The sequence below is a fragment of the Convolutriloba macropyga genome, chromosome 2 (assembly GCF_964194025.1).
Source record: "Convolutriloba macropyga chromosome 2, txConMacr16.3, whole genome shotgun sequence".
NCBI lineage: Eukaryota > Metazoa > Xenacoelomorpha > Acoela > Convolutidae > Convolutriloba > Convolutriloba macropyga.
The window spans coordinates 47,219,772-47,243,068 of record NC_134469.1 but is presented as its reverse complement, the minus strand read 5'-3'; the positions used below and the strand labels follow the sequence as shown (position 1 = coordinate 47,243,068).

The 23,297-nt window shown below is 34.8% G+C and overlaps 1 protein-coding gene across 1 annotated transcript in view; it reads left to right on the top strand.

The window, feature by feature from the left end:
- LOC142335315 (fatty acyl-CoA reductase 1-like) overlaps nucleotides 1-23,297 on the top strand; it is a 97,979-nt gene that overhangs the window by 3,487 nt on the left and 71,195 nt on the right. The window contains exons 4-5 of the mRNA XM_075383762.1: nucleotides 4,580-4,759; nucleotides 11,516-11,744. Of these exons, the coding sequence (XP_075239877.1) occupies nucleotides 4,580-4,759; nucleotides 11,516-11,744 (409 nt within the window). The remainder of the gene's footprint in view (nucleotides 1-4,579; nucleotides 4,760-11,515; nucleotides 11,745-23,297) is intronic.

Here is a 23,297-nt window from a genome sequence, read left to right as displayed (position 1 = left end):
CCGCAAAAAGATATAAGAAATATGCGGTGAAATTTTTTTTTCACCGCACTTCACCGCATTCTTACGAAAATTCACCGTGTCTTCTATGAATTCCCCCTGCTGAACATTTCTTACCTGAATACTATATATTATGGAGCAGAATAAGCTCACACACAGTGAACCGAAACTTGACACCGTGATAAGAAATGCATGATCTTGTCATCTCATGCAAAACTTTAAACATCTTACCGAGAACTTGGAAAACCAACATTTGATGCTAAATCTTGATAATGTCACGGTGAGATCAAGGTAAACCAATAAATGCTCGTGCTTAATCAGAGGAATTTGTGCTAATTCTTGTTTTAAGGTGCTTTATAATTTTTAGAATTTCGTTTTTGTTTTGTCATGTCATGGTTAATATTTCTTGGCTATCTGGCCAAGATCTTGTTTCTTAATACCCACGCAAAGATCTTGCAAATTTGTAAAAATCTTGATGTTTTCATATCAAGTGTCATGTCAAGATCTTCGCATGATTTACCATGGTCAGTATGTTTCTTATCAAGGTGTACCAAGTTTGGGTTAACTGGGCGCGCACTATGCTTATCGTCAGTTGATCAAATAAACTGGTCTTAATACTTAATTTAGATAAAACTCGAAATCTTTAGCAATCTCTCATCCAATTTAGTTAAACTGGACTTGACGTTGCGCTGCTAAAAACACTGCACTCCATTTCAGCGTGCGTCTACTTTTCTGTAGCGTACAACTCAGCTTTTACAGAAAATAATGTAAACATTTTTGCTCGCCATATCTATTGGGTGTTAAATAATACTGCTGTCGACCATAACTGGTTATGGAAAAACAAAGATTACTTACATAGAAACATTAGAGACAGAAAATCGGAGGCCGAAATCCTTGAAAAATCGTTTTCTTTGAAGTATGTGGAAGTAGCCGCGCGTGACCTAAATTATGTCACTGTTCTGATTTTTCTATCTACAATTTTCGATGTCTCCAGATTGCTTCAAAGTTTTGCCTATAAATTTTACACGATTATGCATCTCTTTTCCATATGTGCTCCGTACGTTATGCAAACCTCAGTTACAGAACACCTGTCAATACATAGTAAATCATTTTGTAAAAATATGGCTTCTGATGGCTTCTGGGGGTGGGGTGCCAATGATATGCACCCACTGAGATAGGGTCACAAACAGAAATGATCCCATTATGCTGCGACCAAAAAAGTGTTTTTTCTATTGATCTTATCAGGGTATTTCATTCGTCCTCCTCTTGGACCGCAAAGCGTCTCCCCTAAATGGTATGTTTTTGTTCCGACTCCAACTTAGTGGGGGAAGAAACTATATGTGTACTTGATTTTTTAGTATTCAGTCAAATTCGGCCGATCGATAACTTCACAATGTAGAGAGAGAGAGAGAGAGAGAGAGAGAGAGAGAGAGAGTTGTGAGTGGTATCAATAGGAAAACAGTCAAGCGTCGATTACTAAAATAATAAAGTTATTTGCACGTCAATTTTTGCGAGGAGTTGGCAAGGTTTACTTTTTTGTGAACCTTCGTCTGATTTCCGTTTTTTGCTAACATCCGTTTTTGTTCAAAGTTTGTATTCCAATGTTCCAATAGTTAACTATTGTTATTGAGTCATACTTTTTAAGATCAAAAAAGGCGGCTGTACTGTTTGATTCTTTTTTCGCTGAAAAGTTGTCAAAATTTTGGAGAATTCAGCTTTCGAAGTTGCATTAAATTCGCTTCTATAGCCCACTGTGTCCAAATCTGCCGGAAGTGCGCCTGAGAACTGCCACCACAATCTATATAAACTCTCGCAAGGTCAGCTTTCATTTCCGCTTCCTGAACAATTGTTTTCGAGTTGAATTTTCGGATCTATTCTTGAAATTTCGGATCTATTCAGTATAAATTTTTTATGACACCCAGGCGAACGTGCTACTTTTTTACATAGTAACGTGCTATATAACAAAATATAATTTGTGACTGGGGGTCATAAAAACACTGGGGGGGAACAGAATAGATCCAAAATTTTTTTTGATTTATTGCTAATTTAAGTCAATGTTTATCCATCAAACCTCAATTTTATAGATACTTAGATTTTTTGCCAACTTATATAGTACTTCAAATTGAGATTTGAAGTTAGAGCAATCTTTTTTTCATAGTTTTTTTCCTTATAATTCCATATCATGAGACTGAGTGCGAAAATTGTGTCAGGTTTTGTACAAAAATTAATTCACGAAGAATTTTTATGATGGCGCCCAAAATCAACAAATTGTTCATCCTTGTGCTGTCAAAATGTTTAACATCAAAAGAACACGTCACTAAAGTACTGAGCAGTTGAATACTTTAAAGGGGACTTATTTAGGAGGGAACTGGTTTAAGCATTCAGAAAGTTGCGGATATTTGGGTGGTGTCTTTTTTGGAATCTTTTCGTACTTTTTGTTGTTTTTTATGTTTGAATTAATAACGAGTCATTTTTTATATTAAGGACCCGATAATGAGAGATGGTATTTATTTTAACTAAAACTCAAGGTCCATATTACTTAACAACATAAAAGTTAATGCTCTTCTCGTAAATTATGTAAATTTCGATCTGGTCTCAATTTTGAAAGGTCCAATTGTCCAACTTTTCATTTCCTACACTTGTAAACTAAAAGCTCGTATGTTTCTGAATATATTTTTTTCAATATATACTTTCAGTATGTAGTTTAAGGAACTCATCAGTAAAATTTTGAACTGAATCCTTTTTGCCCCTATTTCTCTCAACTTGTAGCCTATTTTTTTTTGTTGACAGACTCCGCCTTCTTTCTAGTGAAACAACGAATATTTTTTTCCAAATAATTTGTTTCAAACTAAAGATTACTTGGTACTATAATGAATTGATAATTTGCACTTCATAGAAACATCCTGAGATTTTTAATCCTTCCCACTACTGTGTTTTCTTGATTAGGTTTTGTAACATTATCAAATGCTCACTTTTTTATTATTGATGATAAAAAGAGTTCAATTTGAAAATTTGTATCGTTTTTGATGAGTAGCTTATAGTTACATTAGATTCAACACTTTTTAATAAAAAATTTGAGATTTTTTTTTGAAATTTTGCTTGTATTTGGTTTTTTCTGTAGTTGTATTTAGTTTTTAGAATAGTGGCATGTTTGAAAGATTTCACAGGGAGCTCTGAGAGAACCTATTTAATGGTTTTTGTTGAAAGCTTTTAATTTTATTCACTTTGAAATCTTTCATAACAAAATGGTGCCAAATTTTCAAACTTTGGCATCATTTTGTTCGCCTTGTAAGCTTCTCTATTAGTTCGTGGTTTGATTCCTTTTGCGGCTTGAGTTTATAACTATTACTTTTTACTCCTACAACATTAAGCGAGTTTCCAAAAGTTTTTTATCTCTTCCTTATATGGTATACTATTATGTCAAAATTTGAATGAGTGGTGTCAGAGCAATATGTGCAAATGCACATTAGCGATCCTCTTTGATACCATTTATTGTAGTTAGATATATCGTTATTCTTCAATCAATATTTCCAACTCTTCGACTGATGATATGAAGAAATTAAGTATGGAAATTTTTCTTTTGTGGGCGGCCATCATTTCCTCTAAAATGAGTGAAACTTGTGTTGCTGATATGAAAATTGAGTTTAAAACACAATTGGATCACCAATTCTCTCTCTCTCTCTCTCTCTCCCTCTCTCTCTCTCTCTCTCTCTCTTCCTGCTTTTGGCTTTTTTGGGGGGGGGGGAGGGAGGGGGTAAAATGGTGCAAGAGTAGGGGGTAATTGAATTGCCCTCCTTGGAGTCCCCAGTCTTAAATTGTCTTAGCCCCCCCCCCCCCCCCAATACTCGAAGACTGTGACAGCCAACTCACAAATTCTGTACCCTCAGCCGGTTCTCCTTAGCCTCTAAACCCTCAATGCTTGCCCGATTCTTGACGAACCATCAATATGAATCTAATCCCCATTACCCCCCTCATCTTACATCGTTCTAACCCCCCCCCCCCCCCCCCCCGCTAAAAGTACCCCCCCCCCCAATCTTACACATGTTTTTGGGGGTGTAATGTTAATTTTTTTTGGGGGGGATCTAAAAATTCCCCGCATTATCACCCTAGACTTAGATCGTTTTACCCCCATAGACCATTACCCCCTACTCTCACATCAGTTTGAGGGGTAATAGGGGGGGGGGGGGTAATTTTGACACGGGTATACAATACCTAGACTTAACACATGTCATTTCATTTAATTAAAAGTGATAGTGATACAAGATCAAGATGCTTGAATATTATTGTCTCGGATCATAGCGGCATTGTAAATTTGTGTTGAATCGTTGTATTTCTCAATCAGTATTTTTACTACGCCCAGATTATAACGTCGTCACTTTTTACCTGCACAGACAGAAAAACAAGTCAAGTCAATCTCGTCACTGTACGTACCATTGTTCAGTAGATAAATTAGATGTGGAATTAAATTCGACCAGTTTTATTTAATTGCGTTGTTCTATTTCGTCGGAATATAAATCAAGTGAGCTTATTGAAATTCTTGTTTCATTATGATTCGGTTCAAAAATTCTTGCTTCTATTTCAGGACTGCCTTGACCGTGAACACTCTTGCCACTCTCAGGTTGATCAAATTAAGCAGGAAGTTTCCTTTCCTCAGAACTGTTGTTCACGTATCAACCGCCTACTCAAATTGTGACAGGGCCCACATTGAGGAAATCGTTCACAAATCAGCTTTCGATCCTTATAAGATTCTTGACACTTTAGAGTGAGCATAATTTTTAACAAAAAAAATTAGCTAAATTGAGATAACAGGTATAAGACTTTGCAAAAATTGTTTCCCTCTTTTTCAAATTGGGAATGGTCTAAATTCTTGAGGCTGTAAACTATATTTTTGATTTAATAGGTGTCATTATAATACAAATAGCTGTTTTTAAACTTTGAGCCTAATTTCACTCCATTTTCTATTTTGCGTCACTCCTTTTCAAGCTCAATTAGTGACCTTCATAGCGGGTAATAACAAAGAAATAGTGAAAGATTTGTTAACTTAGTTAGTGTCTATAAAAAGAAAACTAAATTCCGTGTCTTGAAAAATTCAATTCGAAGAAAAAGAAGCGCGCAGACAGGAATTTTAGATGCTGCGCAAAAAAATGCACTATGTAGCGTTTGGTATCGGCGATTATAGGTTTGAACGGCTTTGTTAAAATAACCAAAAATATTAAGAGTTCCAAAGAAAAAAAAATTTTGTGAAACAATGAAAATCTGTAATGCACATTTGCACATAATGCTACGATCCCACTCATCCACATTTTTGACGTACTTTTCCACCAAATCACGGAGAGATTGAAAAATTCGCTTTCAGTTTGATAGTTAAGTGCTGGATCAAATGATTTAAATAACGCCTCATCAGAGGCTCAATCAGACCTGCCTTGAGACAACGAAACAAGACAAACAACAAAAAACATTACCTTTGAACTAGCATCCGATAAAACCTAAACAAAGCAAAATAAGTTGCAGTAAAAATTAGTCATCAAAACTTCTCAACTGTTTATTGCGACAAGGTAGCTTGTCAACAAAAAGAGAAACAAATATAGGCAAAGTTCTTAAATCCATTGAAAATTTTGAAGTAATATCAATAGAAATTCCAAAAAATCTTATTTCTTCAAAATACTAGAAAGATTTTCATTCAAATACTTAGGAAACCAATGGGTCTCGTGAAAAAGGAGAACAATTTAAATGTAGAATGCAAAAAGAACAAAAAGAAACGTTGATTTTTTTGAAAGCAAAGATATTCAAAGTCACCATTAAATTGATTCATTAAAGATTTAGCCATCAACTCAAGGCATTGAGTCAATCCCCTTACAACTCAATAGGAGGTAATGAGTTCTTTAATTTCCACAAAACGTCAAATATTGCGAAATGAACGACAAATACAAACAAAATCAAAACTTCCTTTAATTTTTGCAGGGACAGTTTAGAAGACAGTTTTGAAAACTGGTAGAATCAAAGTCAAGAAAATGAAATTTAAAAACTCTAAACAAGTTAATTTGAGTTTTAGAATGAAGATAGGACTTACAAAAACTGATGTTAGGGTACAAGTTGACAGAGAAACATTACAAAAAGTGCTGAAAGTAAAAATTCGTTGATTTTTTTAAGAGAATTTTTAAAGCCAGAAAAACATCAAAATTCAAGAAAAATTAAGAACAAGATTCAAACGAACACGTAATGTCAAAGTTGTAGAACCGTCAGTTGAAAAAAAAAATCATAGACCAAAATATTTTCTTCGCCAGAACTTAGGTGGGTTGTTCAAAGTTCAAAAACACTTAAGCAAGTTTTAAAACAAATATATATTCAATGTCACGAACATAAGTTAAGTTGGAACTATTCATTGTTACCTGAAAGCTGTAGTTAGGTTCGTTTAAGCTCCTGTTCTATTGCAACCCTCATGCTTCAGAAAAAGTCATGCGACTGCTGAAACATCAAAAAAAGGCAAAAGCAGACAAAATTAAAAGTTAATTTCTATTTTGCAAGGAAACAATGTGGAAGTCATTAAGAGTATAAGCTATTCCCCAGAAAACAATTTTTGTTGAAATTGGGACCCTTTCAACATCATTGCTTGTCTCCTTTTTATCATTATATGATAGGACAGCAAAAACAACCACGATTTTGCGCTGATATCTAAAACTCTCACTTTTTACATGAATAATAGTTGTGTCAAATTCACAGTCACAAAACCACAAAAAAACAACACCACTTAACAGATTGATGTATGGTTCACTATAAAGATGACAGAACCTGCCACATGTGAAGTGCCGCTACCAGCTTATCGAAGTAAGAGTTAATGAGGGGGGGGGGGGCAAAGTTCAAACTTTCAGAGGAACTGCAATCAAAGTCATAGTGTCAGAAATTGATGTGAGAACAATGAAGAAATCAGCAAAAAAAATTCGAAAAAGACCGCGTTTGATCAGAATATGAACCCCTCTTGATTGAAAAAAATCCGCATGAGACCAAAAATTACACCCGCAGTTGTTGGCCGTCTATTGAAAACACCCTCTAGTTCATGGTTCCAGAGTTATAACTTTTACCCAGTGTGGCAATAGAATCTAATCTTTTTACATACCTTCTAGGGTTCATGCTACCTTTGGCACACTTACAGTTGTTTCTATGTTCTAATTCTTATTTTTTGCGATTCTGTAATTTATTCTCGGCAAGAAATGTTTTTGAACTTAAATAATCAAGTATTTTTGTAAATTTCTGAGGGCTCCTAATTTTTTGTGTTGCTGGTAAGCATTCAAATAGAGGCATCTTTTCAATTACGTACTCAAAATTAAATTTTATGGCTAGCATTGTCTAGTTCATATATTTTATTTCACATTTAGAAAGACGAAACATTTTTGGTTTTTATTGTTTCGGTTTTTATTTTTATTTGCAACTTGAAGCATGATGTTTTTCAACTTGCTTAAAATTTCAAACGGAAATGAGAAAAAGAAAGAATTAAAATTCTTCGGTTTCAAGTTTTATTTACCAGTTAGAGAAAACTAGATGAAAAAAACTTGGAAGCTTTTCCATACTTTTTTTCAATAAGAACTGAAAGAAAAGCCGTTTGTCTAAAAAATTGTTTGAAAAACAATTTCGTTTTTTTTTGTTGAATTGGTTCACAGAAATACAAAAGTATAGCAAGTTTCATAACTTCAATCCTTTTTTAATTAGCATCTAAAGACCTCATTGTTGAACCAGTTGCAGGTTGAATATAAGAGTAAGCCTTTAATTAACTGCTAATCATTCGCCATTAATCAATACAAAAAAACGTTAAATAATTGTTCACAGCCAAAAACAGTGCCGAATTATCTAGAGTAGGTCTAAAGAATTGTTTTGAACTCCTGATGTGTTTTCCTCTTATTTATTAATAAAGAATAAAATTTCGGAGATAGGTGCTAGATAACACGAGATAGAAGGACAGAAAAATATAAACAACTTATGTTTTATATTTGGCACCCGGTGGTTACAAATCTTCCCCGGGGAAAGCACCAAAACAATCTGAAGATCATTGCAGCTAACCAAACTTGATTTCACTGATTAAAATAGTTCTAAATCAAATTTTAGATTGTATCTGATATAATCGTCGTTCACAGTTCTCTTTTGCTAATCCAATGTATTAAAAAAAATATTTTTAAATATTTTATTTTTCTCTCTTTTGATTTTAACACAAAAAGGCTTCCTAAATCTTGTCTATGTGGTTGTATTTTTTTCTTCCTTTCTTCTTTTTTAATAAAAAAGGAACGCCGCTGACGAGATAACGATCTATTTTAAAAACATTCGAAAATAAAAAACACAGGTTTATTTTAATAGGAGATCAATTATCATAAATTCCTTCTATGGGGCGAGAAAGATAATTAGAAGTTTATTAAAGAAGTTAATCACCAGTTATCTCAATTTTTCAGCTTTTTATTTTTTTAAATTAGAGATTAGAATTTTTTGCGCATAACTTTATTTAGTTATCACCGCTTCCGAAGTAAACATTTATTTTACAAAATTAACGAAAAATGCTATTTTTGGGAAACTTTAGCAAAATAATAAAAGACCGTGTTTGATCAGAATATGAACCCCTCTTGAATGAAAAAAATCCGCGTGAGACCAAAAATTACACCCTCAGTTGTTGCCCGTCTATTGGAAACACTCTCTAATTCATGGTTCCAGAGTTATAGCTTTTACACAGTTTAGCAATAAAATCTAATCTTTTTACATACCTTCTTGTGTTCATGCTACCTTTGGCACACTTACAGTTGTTTCTGTGTTGTAATTCCTATTTTTGCGATTCTGTAATTTATTCTCGGCAAGAAATGTTTTTGATTTTAAATAATCAAGTATTTTTGTAAATTTCAGAGGGCTCCTAATTTTTTGTGTTGCTGGTAAGCGTTCAAATAGAGGCATTCTCTTAATTACGTACTCCAAATTTAATTTTATGGCTAGCATTGTCTAGTTCATATATTTTATTTCACGTTTAGAAAGACGAAACATTTTCGGTTTTTATTGTTTTGTTTTTTATTTTTATTTGCAACTTGAAGCATGATGTTTTTCGACCTGCTTAAAATTTCAAACGTAAATGAGAAAAAGAAAGAATTAAAAATCTTCGGTTTTCAAATTTTATTCACCAGTTAGAGAAAACTAGATGAAAAAAATTTTGAAGCTTTTCCATACTTTTTTTCATTAAAAACTGAAAGAAAAGGCGTTTGTCTAAAAAATTGTTTGAAAAACAATTTCGGTTTTTTTTTGTTGAATTGGTTCACAGAAACACAAAAGTATAGCAAGTTTCATAACTTCAATCCTTTTTTAATTAGCATCTAACGACCTCATTGTTGAACCAGTTGCAGGTTGAATATAAGAGTAAGCCTTTAATTAACTGCTAATCATTCGCCATTAATCAATACAGAAAAAACGTTAAATAATTGTTCACAGCCAAAAACGGTGCCGAATTGTCTAGAGTAGGTCTAAAGAATTGTTTTGAACTCCTGATGTGTTTTTCTCTTATTTATTAATAAAGAATAAAATTTCTGAGATAGGTGCGAGATAACACGAGATAGAAGGACAGAAAAATATAAACAACTTATGTTTTAAATTTGGCACCCGGTGTTTACAAATCTTCCCCGGGGAAAGCACCAAAACAATCTGAAGATCATTGCAGCTAACCAAAGCAATATAAAACTTGAAAAATAATTATTTATAAAATTTAAAATGTGAAAAACAACTTGATTTCACTGATTAAAATAGTTCTAAGTCAACTTTTAATTTGTATCTGATATAATCGTCGTTCACAGATCTCTTTTGCTGATCCAATGTATTAAAAAACATATTTTTAAATATTTTGTTTTTCTCTCTTTTGATTTTAACACAAAAAGGCTTCCTAAATCTTGTCTATGTGGTTGTATTTTTTCTTCCTTTCTTCCTTTTTAATAAAAAAAGAACGCCGCTGACGAGATAACGAACTATTTTGAAAACATTCGAAAATAAAAAACACAGGTTTATTTTAATAGGAGATCAATTATCATAAATTCCTTCTATGGGGCGAGAAAGATAATTAGAAGTTTATTAAAGAAGTTAATCACCAGTTATCTCAATTTTTCAGCTTTTTATTTTTTTAAATTAGAGATTAGAATTTTTTTGCGCATAACTTTATTTAGTTATCACCGCTTCCGAAGTAAACATTTATTTTACAAAATTAACGAAAAATGCTATTTTGAGAAACTTTAGTATCAGTTTTTTCCTTTTTGTCACCTGGTCCTTCTAATGGGCCCAAAGAGATTCCGGTAACTTGGAAGCTATTAAAGTTTTCAATTTAAATTGCATATTAAATTATAGTAAATTATCCCAAGCAACTTGAAACTTTACTGATGACATTTTTTTGGGGGTCCTTTCTCTGTTTTTACCAGCTAATACGAGATTCATTTCTGTTAAAATTTTAGCGGTCAGAATCTCGAAAAATCAATTCTGAGTTTTTTTTTGCAGAACGTTGTGATAATATAAAACATTTTTTTTGCATTACCAAAAAATATCAACATCAGGCCGAAACAAGTTTTTCCTAATGAATGTTTTTTGCTGATTACCATAACTGTAGAGCGATGCAGAGTGTCCATTAATCGCACAAAACTAATTTATCATAAAATTTTAATTTTGTCCCACTCTACGGTCAATCTTATGCTTATGTAAAACCACTGTAATCCATGTCGCTATGGGCAATGAAAAATAAAAGTTGTTATTTCTGACAAAAAAATAATGCTAGTAACTAGAAGCTAATTAAATGAAAAATTCGTTTATGTCAGTTAATTAAAAATACAATCGAAATAAAAATAAGTTTTTGCGCTACAGCATTGAATTGTCCAGTTGTTACATTATTTTTGTTTTTTTTCTGAGTTAATTATCAAACTCGATCGCATAGCATTTATAACGAGGAGAAATGCTGATCTATAAAGATTGATTAAAAAAACTGATTTGCGTTTTTCTGAGCTATTTGGCACCAAAGGACCATTAAAAATTTTAATCTTTTCTCGAAACATCCTACTACAATTATTCCGGAAGCGAACGCCAGATATTTTGTCCATATTTTGTCCAGAAATCGTCCATACCTTCTAGGTTTTCAGTTTTTATGCATTTTTCATCACCTGACTTGTTAGGAACATTGGGTTAACATAATATCGATTCTTTTTAGTTTGGTCATAAACTCGTGCGTTTATTTATCAAAAGTATTATAACACACTGTTGCGTTATTAAACTACTTGTAGTTCAGCAGAATGGCATTAGAATGGAAAATTATCATTGGGTGTCCCCCATTCTCCTCCTTGACTTTTTGATGAGGAGCAGCATTCAATCTATTTCGAGATTATGTTTGTTTCGCCTGACTCAATGCTTCAAATCTGGAAATCTTATCCTAGAAATGACTTTCAGAAACGAATAACTATAGTAAAACTATTTGACATGGTGATACAAATTATATTAATAAAAGAAATTTAACCTGTACTACCTTTTTTAGATGGCTGCCAGAAAAAGCCTTTGACGAAATATCCACTGCTCTTGTTGGTTCAAAACCTAACACGTACACATTTTCCAAACAACTGGCAGAGAACTTGCTCCCAGCTGAGAATAGGAGGGAACAGTTTCCTTATGTGATTGTGAGGCCCAACATTGTGGGGGCTACTTTAAAACAACCTGTGGAGGGATGGATCGATAACTTCAGTGCGGCTTCGGGGGTGTTCGTTGCTGTAAGTCCCCAATTATGATAATACCGGGAAACTGCTGCTTAGCCAAATTCGCAATATCAATTCACCGCTAAATAAATACAATTTGCGTTGCAAAACTTATTGTTTTTTGCCTGAATTCACTGCATCCCCTGTATTATTTTGCGATTTAAACTCAATCCGGCTCTGACATCTTAAATCTCGAATACCATAGCTAAAGTCCGATATCTGAAATCCGGCTCAAATTCACCTTATAAACTTTCTGGGAAATTTTTTAAAAACTGAAAGCAGTGATCAAACCCTTCTCGACCAATCTTTTCGTCAAATCTTCTCTCCAAACCTGAAATGCATTACTCAAAGAATCTAAAGAATCTAATTCTTAAGAACTTAATCTTAGTTGACTGAAATTATGTCGTGTTTTAATAACATACAGATATCTTATGTAAATTTTGTTTCAAATTGTCTCTCAAAACTCACTCAGGTGTATTTCGGCAAAATTCTGTGCTAGATGAACGATACTGTGTCTGTAACAACCAATGAAAGCAGAGGTCAACCGGAATGAAGCTACATGAATCTTGCAAGATAACCATTAGTAGTGATGTGTCTTTCTGGGCAAACTACGGGGGGGGGGGGCATAAGTGTCTTCCCGTGAACACTACAGGGGGGGACACAAGTGTCTTCCTGGGCAAACTACAGGGTGGGACACTTTGAAATTCTTTCTCCTTATTTCCCCTGCCATGCATGAAACTAATCTTAGGAAACCATTTTCCCTCCACTTGCGTGACTGGTTTGCCGCTTTGGGCTTGAAGCCATTTTAACTACCACCGCTTTTGCTTTGAAAGTGAATTCGTCATATGTCTGCGCCAGGGTACTTTAATCTTGTTTTGGTCTGGGCCCATTTCAACATTTTACCCACAGTTATACAGAACCTACACACCCAATACCAGAATACGAATTCCAAATGCCACCAAGGCGAAAACGTTGCTTGTTGGACTGCTTTCTGTGTCGCTCCAAATTTTTAAATTCTAAAGATCTTTTTACTCATTTTGAAGAAATACACCCCAACAATTTTAGATATCAATGTGAAAACTGCAATCAGAAAATTCGGCGTTTAATTGACACACGATACCACCAGTGTGAAAATTCAGCAGTTATTGCGCCCCCTCTAATTATCCAAAACCCTGTTTTAAGGTGTAAAATTTGTTTCAAAGTTTTTACCCCGCAAAATGGTTTGACAAACCATGTTAAAAGTCATTCCCCCATGGAAATTATTCTTAGTCGTCGTGGAATCCCGATAAAACGGCGTTAGAGAAAACTTTTATTTGTCTTTTTTTTATAATAAAGTTTCAGTTTTTACATTAATTTGTATTTAGTTTATATGAATGATTTTTATAATTTATCCATGCACTTCAACTACAACTAAATGTAAGTTATCAGTTATCTTCACTGCTTGAATTGTATAATTCTAGACGTCTGCGTTTTGGTGTTGGTTCCATTATAAGACTATTACTTGAAGATAAACCAGACATATCACTATTATTGCTTGCTTCGCTTTCAACTGCTTCCAATTCTAGAAAAGAATTGTCAAGGGCTGGCGGGGAAATTGCGTAGGGTTCATTCCAGTCAACAATATTTTGATCAAGCTCACTTTCTGAATAATCGGGTTGATTGAATCCTGGATCGGGGGGAGAAAAACTATTGTTTTCAGATATCACATTTTCCGGGGTTGGTTGTGAAATTGAATCCAAGTCGCTTTCGCTTTCTGACTCCCAATCCCAATCATTTAATATAACATTGTGAAATGCAAATTCGCTAATATTTTTATGTCCAAATGGTAGGAAGTTTATTGGGTCAAGGTAAAACCGCTTGTCACGGTAGGCCGAAAGCGCAACTCTGTTTTGTTCCAGTGTCATCAACTCATGTTTCTCTGATTTGATGGTCACATTTTTGACGCGGACAATTTCCCCGCTGTTCAATACTCTCTTGAAGACCTCGTGCTTTAGTTGCTTTTGCCCCTCATGTGTTATTCCCTTTGCACTTTTCTTCTGACAGTCTGAAAGAACGTTACAATCAATTCATTTTCTACTTTATTCTATGTGCTTTCCTAATCTAGGTTTCAATGCTCATGCTATATTAAAAAGACGCTTCCATGAATTTGGTTAGTTTCAAAACTGGAATTTGTTTTAATAAAAAATAATGTTACACATACCTTTCGTTTGTAATTAATACATTTTGGGTTTCAAGGCACAGAACTCTTCCATTACCACCCCTGCCAGTTCGTCTTTGAATTTGAGAGTTACCATATGATTTTCTGTGTTGTACAATGCGTTATCAGAAGGGTAGTTGGAGAAATCGAATTCTGTGTTGACTTCTGCTCGTGCTAGCTCCTCATACAAGTCATCACAATCAACAGCATAGGTAAGTGAGTCCGTATCAGATTATAAAAGTTCACACTTGAACCACTGTTTCATATTCTTGTAGTGAAATCGAAACATGAATGCTTTTGAAAGACCCAGAATTGAAGCACCAACTATTGTAGGTTTCACCCAGTTTATTTTCGTTTTTCTTGTAGTCACGACTGCCATGTTTTCATCAAAAATTTTAAAGGATTTCATGTTAAACTTATCTGTGTGGTTGAGGAGAGCTCGTTCATCTCGGACCAGCAAAGCGTTAACTCGACTTCGCATGCTTTCACAGCACTTTCCAAAAGCAGAGTTGTTCATGAGTTTGAAGAAGTTTTCAGCAATTTTGCTGGTCGCTGCTTGCCGCAATCTTGTGTTCAGTTCGATATACTTTGCCATCCACTTTGATTGTCTGAACTTGAGCACCTTGTGCAGTTTTGAAACTTGAAGGCCGTTTCGTTCATAAATCTTCAACGTTACATAGTGTAGTATATAATCCTTCTTATCATAGAGTGTTTGAAGCAGTTTGTTGCACTTTGAAACTTTTGGGAGATGATATTCTTCCAAAAGGTCCAACTGGTAACTACTCAACCACATGCTGTCTACAGGTTCTCGGGTGGGTGCCATTGGAAAATCTTGGTGAGCATCGTGAATTGAGTCGGGGTAGTCCAAGTCGACGCAGACGATATATCCAAAATCAGCGTCGTCTGGAGTTTGCAAAATTTGTTCAATCGTCACTTCTGTGTCCGTCTGGAAGGAATTGAGTGGCAAGCAGAAATCCTTCATGATCCCACCATAGAGGTTATTAGCATCTATGGTGAGACCATATGTTTATTATTTCGTGTCATCAAAACGTTCCAGATATTTGTTGTTTGGCGTGAACTGTGTTTTTGTGTATACCGAGGACATAACCCCTCGCAACAATTCTTCTGCTATATCAAGATGGTTGCGATCTGTGAGAAGTTCCAGGTCGGGTTGACATATCTTCAGAAAGGCATCGCCCACTAGGTCTGGTGCTGATAGATATTGAGCACAGTCCAAGCTGTACGAGTCCAGACAGACTGCTCGTAGCCGCTCAAACCAGCTGGCGAGCTGTAGGGTGTCGACTGTCGAGTACAGATCATGATATTCACCCATGTTTCTACAATCAAATTTTTTGAAGATCAGCTTTGCTTTTTCGTAGTCAGCTTCGGTTATTGTCACTTTTCCTGATTTGAGTTTGTCGACCCAGCACTTCTTAGGCGGCAATTTTTTTACCTTGAATTTTCTGAAGGTGTCCATGTAGGAGTAGGGGTAGAATCCTTTACCGTGCAGTAGTTTCACATCATTTTGGTCACAGTATTCAAAATGGTTATCGAGTATATCGAAACTGTCTCCAGGCAAAGACTGAACTAGTTTATCTAAAGACGACTGCATGAAGCGAAGAGAATCGATAAAGCGAAGTTCTTCGTATATGGGTATGACGTTTTGATTTTTGTTCACAATATCTTTGATCCCAACTTTAAAGCTAAAACTGATATAGTTCTCATCAGTTTGACGTATTATTGAAATTTTATTGTTAGGGTTTCAGTGATGAAGACTCTTTACAACATGATGCAAGTCATATCCTGACAAGTTGTGTGCGATTATGGGGACAAAGCTCTGTGTTCTGCGCTGTAGGTTACACTTTGAGTGAGCCCAGCCAAGAAACTGATTTGAGAAATGGCAGTGATCCAAGACTTTTTCGTTGTCCGCAGAAAAACTAGTTTCACATATCCAACAGTGAGTCGCAAGCTCTTTTGCTTGTCCAACTGCTCCTGTGAAGTACCTGTGTTTTTGCTTTTTTTCGTAGATATCTTTTGCCAGTGTCTCCATTTGCTTCACAAAGACTTGCATGCAATCTTCACCTCTGTACAGATGGAAGAACTCCAAATTTGGACTTCCATGTGAAATGGCTACATAACAGTAACCGCTCGGAATGTGTTTGTCCAACACACGAGTCCCTGAAGTCTGTGGGTTTTGTTCAACTGATGATACCGGAACAATGATTGACTCTAGTCCCAAATAGACAACCAGTGGAAGATCTGTATTTGCTTGAAATTTTTTGAAAATGAGACTGTTGCTGTCCGGCTCAGGTAGCAGAACTCGACAAGTTTGGAAGTGATAGCAAAGTTTTTCGTGTTTTTGAAGCGTTTCGTTGTTCAAGCAAACATGAAAACAGTTGCGACAGATTTTTGCGCGTGCATCAATCTGTCGCCCTTGCACTTTTCGAACTAAGTTTACCAGGTCCGTTATCAGCACGTAGTGATAACGTTCACCATCAGTTATCAGTAGGAGATCAACGACAAAATCAGAGTTGTGCTTTGAAATTCGAAAAGGATACAAACTTTTCTTTTCATATCGAAAAACGTTCACTTTTACTTCATTACATCTTTCAAACGCGCTTATTTTGTCAATTGGCATCGGCATCGGGAAATCTCCTACTGCTTGATGAGTTAAAGGGTTTGAGCGAGCGTATGTTGCGGGGTTTGTTTTTTTGCTGTACCGATACCCAGGTTGCGTGAGGGGGCAACCTTTCCCCTGCAAATGGTAGGCAGCCGTGAAACAAAACAAGAAACACTTTGGATCGTTAAAGTTTCGGATATTGAGCAGGCGTTTTAGAGCGCTAAGTTCAGTTGGAAGTGCTATATAGGTTGATCCCCGAATAGGGTTGAATTTTGCAAATCGAATTTCGAGTTTTTCTACCTTTTCAATAATCCAACCACTTCCACTTGTGGCATACATTGAAACCACGTTGACAATATGCTGCACGGACTCAAAGAACTGCTCTTCGGAGAGAGCATCCGTGTACACAATTTGCATTTCAGCGTTAGCGTAAATAGTTACGTGTTTTTCTTCTTCATTAATCCCCTTAGTGAGTGTAATGCTTAGAGAAAGTTGAATTTTCTGAGGACCTTCGAGGGTCTTTTGACGTATAAGTTCATTGATGTGATACCTCGATGAGTTCATGAAAGACAAAACGTCAGTGTGATCATTACCTTCAATCTCGTAGATCTCCAGAGCACCTCGAATTGCCGACTGTACTTGTACTGCTTGATTATTGCTTTGGCCTCTGTTCCAAACAGGCAATCCGTGGGCATTCTTCAGATGTTGATGAAAGTTACTCTGGTTGTTGAAAACCATAGTGCAGTAGGCACACTGATTTTGAACTTCTCCACCGTGCTCCCGTCGGGTGTGTTGGTTCATTATCAGAATGTTGTGAGTCTCAAAACCACAAGTGCTACACTCCAAGGCTGGGAATTCCGGTTGAACTCAATGAACGCGCTGTTTGTGTCTTCGAAGGCTTCTTTTGTCGGCCAGTTCCTTTGCGCAAATTTCACACGGTTGAGTCATTTTTGAGTTTTTCAATTTTTTTCTTTCGAAAATTCAACTGACTGCTTTACTGAGAAAATGACTGATCAAATGAAGTCAAATTGTAACAACAGTTAACTGGTACAATTAGAGGGAGTGTTAGTTGGTTGAAAGTTGTGTTCTACACGAGAAAAATTTCCCTATAAGGGTGTGCTTGCACTTTGACACAATTTGTCAGGTTTGGAAGGCAAATCTTGGTAGGAGTGTAGGTCATTTTTAACCCATGTTAACTTTTGACCAATAGTGGTGTGTTCATGTTGCAGAACTACTCATTTCCATTATTTCTATGCAAGGTAAAAGTTTATTGTGTAGTTTTAGTTATATCTGTTATCAACCACAACTGAAACATTGCTAACGCAGTATACTTACAATATACTCTTTTCTGTCGGGAAAGAGTTCAAGTGTTCAAAATACTCTTCTACAAAAGTTGTTTTAGACTTTCTCTACTCTTCGAGGGTTGTATCGAAATTCCGTTCTTTTTTCAACCTTATTATCAGTTTTCACTTTTAGGTTTCTGGAATACTTGGCAGTATTCTTATACTGTTGACTAAAATTGTTCTAAACTGCTATTATCAGCGTGTTTCATGTGAACATATAGTAATTCCATGGAAGACACTCTATCTTATCATTGTGCAAAAGTAAATTGTAGCTATATATAAGACAAAGATAGGTCGAAAGCAATTGAAATTAAGGACTTGATATTTACCACTAGTACTGATAACACATTTACCAAATGTCATTTGGTGAAAACCATTAATGTGGTTGTGGAATAACTAAATGCATTCTATTTACAGAAAATGAACTTCTTTAGTGCTTAAAAACCTTTTTCTACTATATAATGAATAAAATAAAAGTTTTTTGTAACTACTTAAGTAGTGAGATTTTTGCACTTTTACAGAATTCCTACATATGAAAATTGACTTTTTACCATTTAAAAACCTTTTTGTACCCTATGGTTAATAATATAAAAATTTTTTTGTAACAACTTATGTAGTGAGATTTTTGCACTTTAACAGAATTCCTACATATGAAAATTGACTTTTTACCATTTAAAAACCTTTTTTTACCCTATGGTTAGTAAAATAAAAGTTTTTTGTAACTACTTATGTAGTGAGAGTTTTGCACTTTAACAGAGTTCCTACATATGAAAATTGACGTTTTACCATTTAAAAACCTTTTTTTACCCTATGGTTAGTGAAATAAAAGTTTTTTGTAACTACTTAAGTAGTGAGATTTTTGCACTTTTACAGAATTCCTACATATGAAAATTGACTTTTTACCATTTAAAAACCTTTTTTTACCCTATGGTTAGTAAAATAAAAGTTTTTTGTGACTACTTATGTAGTGAGAGTTTTGCACTTTAACAGAGTTCCTACATATGAAAATTGACGTTTTACCATTTAAAAACCTTTTTTTACCCTATGGTTAGTAAAATAAAAGTTTTTTGTAACTACTTAAGTAGTGAGATTTTTGCACTTTTACAGAATTCCTACATATGAAAATTGACTTTTTACCATTTAAAAACCTTTTTTTTACCCTATGGTTAGTAAAATAAAAGTTTTTTGTAACTACTTATATAGTGAGGATTTTGCACTTTTACAGAGTTCCTACATATAAAAATTGACTTTTTAACATTTAAAAACCTTTTTTTACCCTATGGTTAGTAAAATAAAAGTTTTTTGTAACTACTTATATAGTGAGGATTTTGCACTTTTACAGAATTCCTACATATGAAAATTGACTTTTTAGCATTTGAAAACCTTTTTTTACCCTATGGTTAGTAAAATAAAAGTTTTTTATAACTACTTATGTAGTGAGAATTTTGCACTTTTACAGAATTCCTTCATATGAAAATTGACTTTTTACCGTTTCAAAATCTTTCATTCTTCAATATGTGTTTTAAACAGAACTTTGCTTGCTTGCTGTGTTTTTGTGTTATAACATGTGAGATTTTCTTCCAACGTTCACTAACTAACAATTTGACGGAATACTTTTTGATTCTGCCTTCTCTTTCCCGTTTTGTTCTCTAAACAAAAAAAGAGATATTATGATGTTCAATTAAAATTAGAAATTCAAATTGATATTTTTTACATTTTCACACCAAAAAAATATTATTAAAGCACACAATTTTTTTAGAGGTTAATAAAAATGGTGACTGTTTGGAAAAGTTTCAGTTCTCCGAGTTCAGTTTAGTCCTTAAATATATCTATAAGTGGTGTTCGATTGGCACGTTTTTTCTGTGGAGCATTGCATACTTTGGGAGTCTCTGAATTCAAGGGTGTTGTGTTGGTTGAGATTCTGTACGTTTCGAAGGATACTGTAGCATTCTCTGCACTCTGCGGTGGTGTCACAAAAGTTGTCTCTGAAAGAAGAGAACTATCGAAATTGGGCTCGAACTGCTCGTTTGACCCCATATTGCAAGACAATTTGTCCATGATTGAAGCGATAACTGTTTTTCGTTTTGTATCTGTTGTTTCCGGCGTAACAAAGGGGCTTGGGTCGTTTGTTGCCGGTGATCCAATTGGTGAAGTAGCTTGTGAAGTTGGCGAAGGTTGAATTCCCCAAAGTTGAGCCAGTTCTTCGATTGCCTGGAATTGGCCGAGTTTATTCTCAAAAATAGGCACACAGTCACAATCGTATCGGTACAAAACCTCTTTGTGTCTGGAGAAAGTGTGTCAATGTCATAGGGGAAAAGTAGGGGCATTTTCCGAGGAACACTGTATCCTCCAAGTGTTAGCACAGTTTTTGTGCCATTGTCTTCTGTAGATACGTATTTATCTGGTAGTGTTGCAACAAAATTCACGAACATTTTTGGTAAGATGCAATGTTCAATTGATCTCCAACAGCCTTTTTCGCTATTTTTCTTCTGCTGTATAAAAACGATGTAGTTTTCGTATTGAGTGTGATACACAATACTGCGCTCCCAAGAATCTTTAGACTTGCAAAGAATGTGGTAAGACATTATTTGTAAAGCACGTTTACCGTTTGTTCTCTTGAAAATGGAGCAGAACTGAACAACTATAGTCTTGAATTTAAAAACGAATAAATAAAATCCGGCAAATACCAACATTAGCAACACTTGTGTGTGAAATTTGTTGAATAATTAACACACCCAGGTCAAGGGTTGTAACTGCAATTGTGAATGTTTACTCTACATGAACTTGTCTGTGTTATAGTTTTATGTTTTTGTAACTAGTTGCAAAGTGTATAAGAAAGTCTTATCTACACAGACTTAAACGCAATAGTTTTCAGTTTTTTTATGTTGATATGTATACTAACGTTTATAATGTATGCAATAGCAAGAAGTTTACAACCAGTTTTGTTTAGTATAGACTGTGTTATATCAAAGGCCTAAAGCCTTCTATTAAACGCTTGCTGTTTAATTGTGAGTTCTTTCTTATCTGTGGACACACCCAGAGGTCACATTTGTTTTTCATTAAATTGTACTAGTTCCTGCTCTATGTTGAGTAATATTATCCAAATATAAACTTTATTACCAACGCAATAAAACAGTTAAGTGAGGGTCACGAGTTTTGTCTTACATTTTGACAAAATTACCAAGTTTTATAACCTAGACTTACATTCAAACTCAAATCAGAAGCATACATGTTAACCAAGAGCGCTTTTATCAGAAGTAAGCATTTAAAGTGTTGTTTGTGTTTTGTGTGTTAAAGGTACTTGTAAATAAAAATCATTTCTGAAAATTCTTTCAAAACAGGTAGTTTGACACAGTTTAAATACACAATTCTTGAAAATGCCATTTACTGCTGATAAGGACGCAGAGTTTGGAGACGTGTATTTTGAAATCTCTAGAACAGAGAAAAGATTGATACGCGCAACAGTGAAGTCTTTTGAAAATACGGGTGCCTATGTATTTCTCAAGCTATTTAAAAAAGTTGACAAGGAATATGAACTTCAACAACGAATTTCTCTAACTTTAGATGAGTTTGAGCTTTTGTCAAAAAGGTCAGCAAAAATACGGTCTGCTGCTGCTGGTACAGCTACTGAAAACGATCAAGCTAACAAAGCTCCAGCAGCGAAAAGTCGTAAAACTAAAAAAGACGACGATCACGACAATTCAGACTAATTATAATATATTAGAAAACGGTGGAAGCGATGTATGAGCGTTCTCCGGGTTTCTTCAAGCAGTTTCAGAAAAACTTTAAATATTTCATTTCGGAAGAAAAACCCAATTTTTCTTCTCTCAAGAACTTTGCCTTTTGCATGCATTTTGAGAGTGTCCACTGTGATTATAACCCTACTAATCATTACCATGTTCTTATCGACGTGTCGGAGTTCTCAGCAGACTTTCTCAAACAAACAAAACCGTGTTCAGTTCCGTGTCTTTTTACAACTTTCAAGTATCTGTTCTCGTCTTCGGATACACTGGAGGCAAAGGGAGATGTTTTTCAAAAACTCTTGCTGGCAGTGGAGTACAACAAAAGCAATTTCAACGGATTCTCAAAAGCAGACACTACTGCTTCCATTCAAAAGCGTTTGCCAATTTTTACGAAAAACGTCACAAACAAATTTCAACAACCTGACTGCTTATACCGAAACTTTGCTGGACACAAAAGTTTGGAATTAAATCCATCGAAGCAAAAAAATCAACCAATTCAAACTGATCAACTAACAACTGAAACTCTGAAAAAATTTCAATCGATTCTCTCTGGACCGCATGTTGGTGCTTTTTGTCAAGTAATGGATATTTTTATTAGTGGATATGGAAAGTTGGAAATTGATTCTGATGTTCTGTGTGTTCGTTTCCTTTATGAAGAAAAACTTAAATTTTGAAAAAAAAATTATTTTCAATATAGGTTAGTAATGTTAGAACATCATATGAAGCGCAAAACGAAGGAAATCAATATCACTCATTTTTACAAGTCTTTGTCCACTGAAAATAATATGAGCAATATAAATACAAAAAAAGCCACACAAAACTGAGTTTTGTTTCTGTATAGGTTGGTTTCTCAGTAATTCATATACGGTATTAACATTAAATTTTGAGACTATTCTGCTCTGCAAGTGTTTGTATGACGATAGAGTTTGGCCTAAGGGATCTGCAAAAATAAGTTTTTGATCTTTTTGGCAGAGAAGAATCCAATGGGTTCCAATTGATGCAGACGTTGAAATATTGACTATAATGAAGCTGTTGTCGGTAAAGTTGGTTGGAAAATTACCAGCCGCATAAACTCCACGAAATTTGTATTTGAGTTCCGAACATCTCTGAATTAGAGAGTTCAAGTTGTCTTCGTCCATTAGTTTGTTAAAAAATGATTCTTTTAAACTTTCCGCGCCGAATCAATATAAATGGTACTTGCTTTTTCCCCAATAATGAATATTTCTATATTATGAGCTAAGGCAGCAGAGAACTTTAGTTCAATTGATACAGAACAATTTGTAAGTTCAGGGTGAATAAAATCGTGAGACGCCTGCTGAGTACTCGTCAGATCGAAAACCATAATAAAATGATTTGGGTAGTCTTCTAGACTGATTCCATGTCCATTGTCGATATAGGCTAGATCTGACATAGTGTTGAAGTAAACACGTTTTGAATCATCAGTTGAAATAGATCTATCAGCAACGGGAAGACCATCACGGTAAATGCAAATTTGTTCCAAATTGAATTTTCTATAGTGAAATGGGTTAAGCAGCTTGCTTCCGAGGAAAGCTTCGTTCGTGTTTAAGCAAATGGCGAGCCTTCTAATGGGTTCTCTGCCAAAAACATCTTCTTGCTTCCAGCTCTGCAAACCGGCAGAAGCCAGAAAAGTTTTAGTAATCGTTT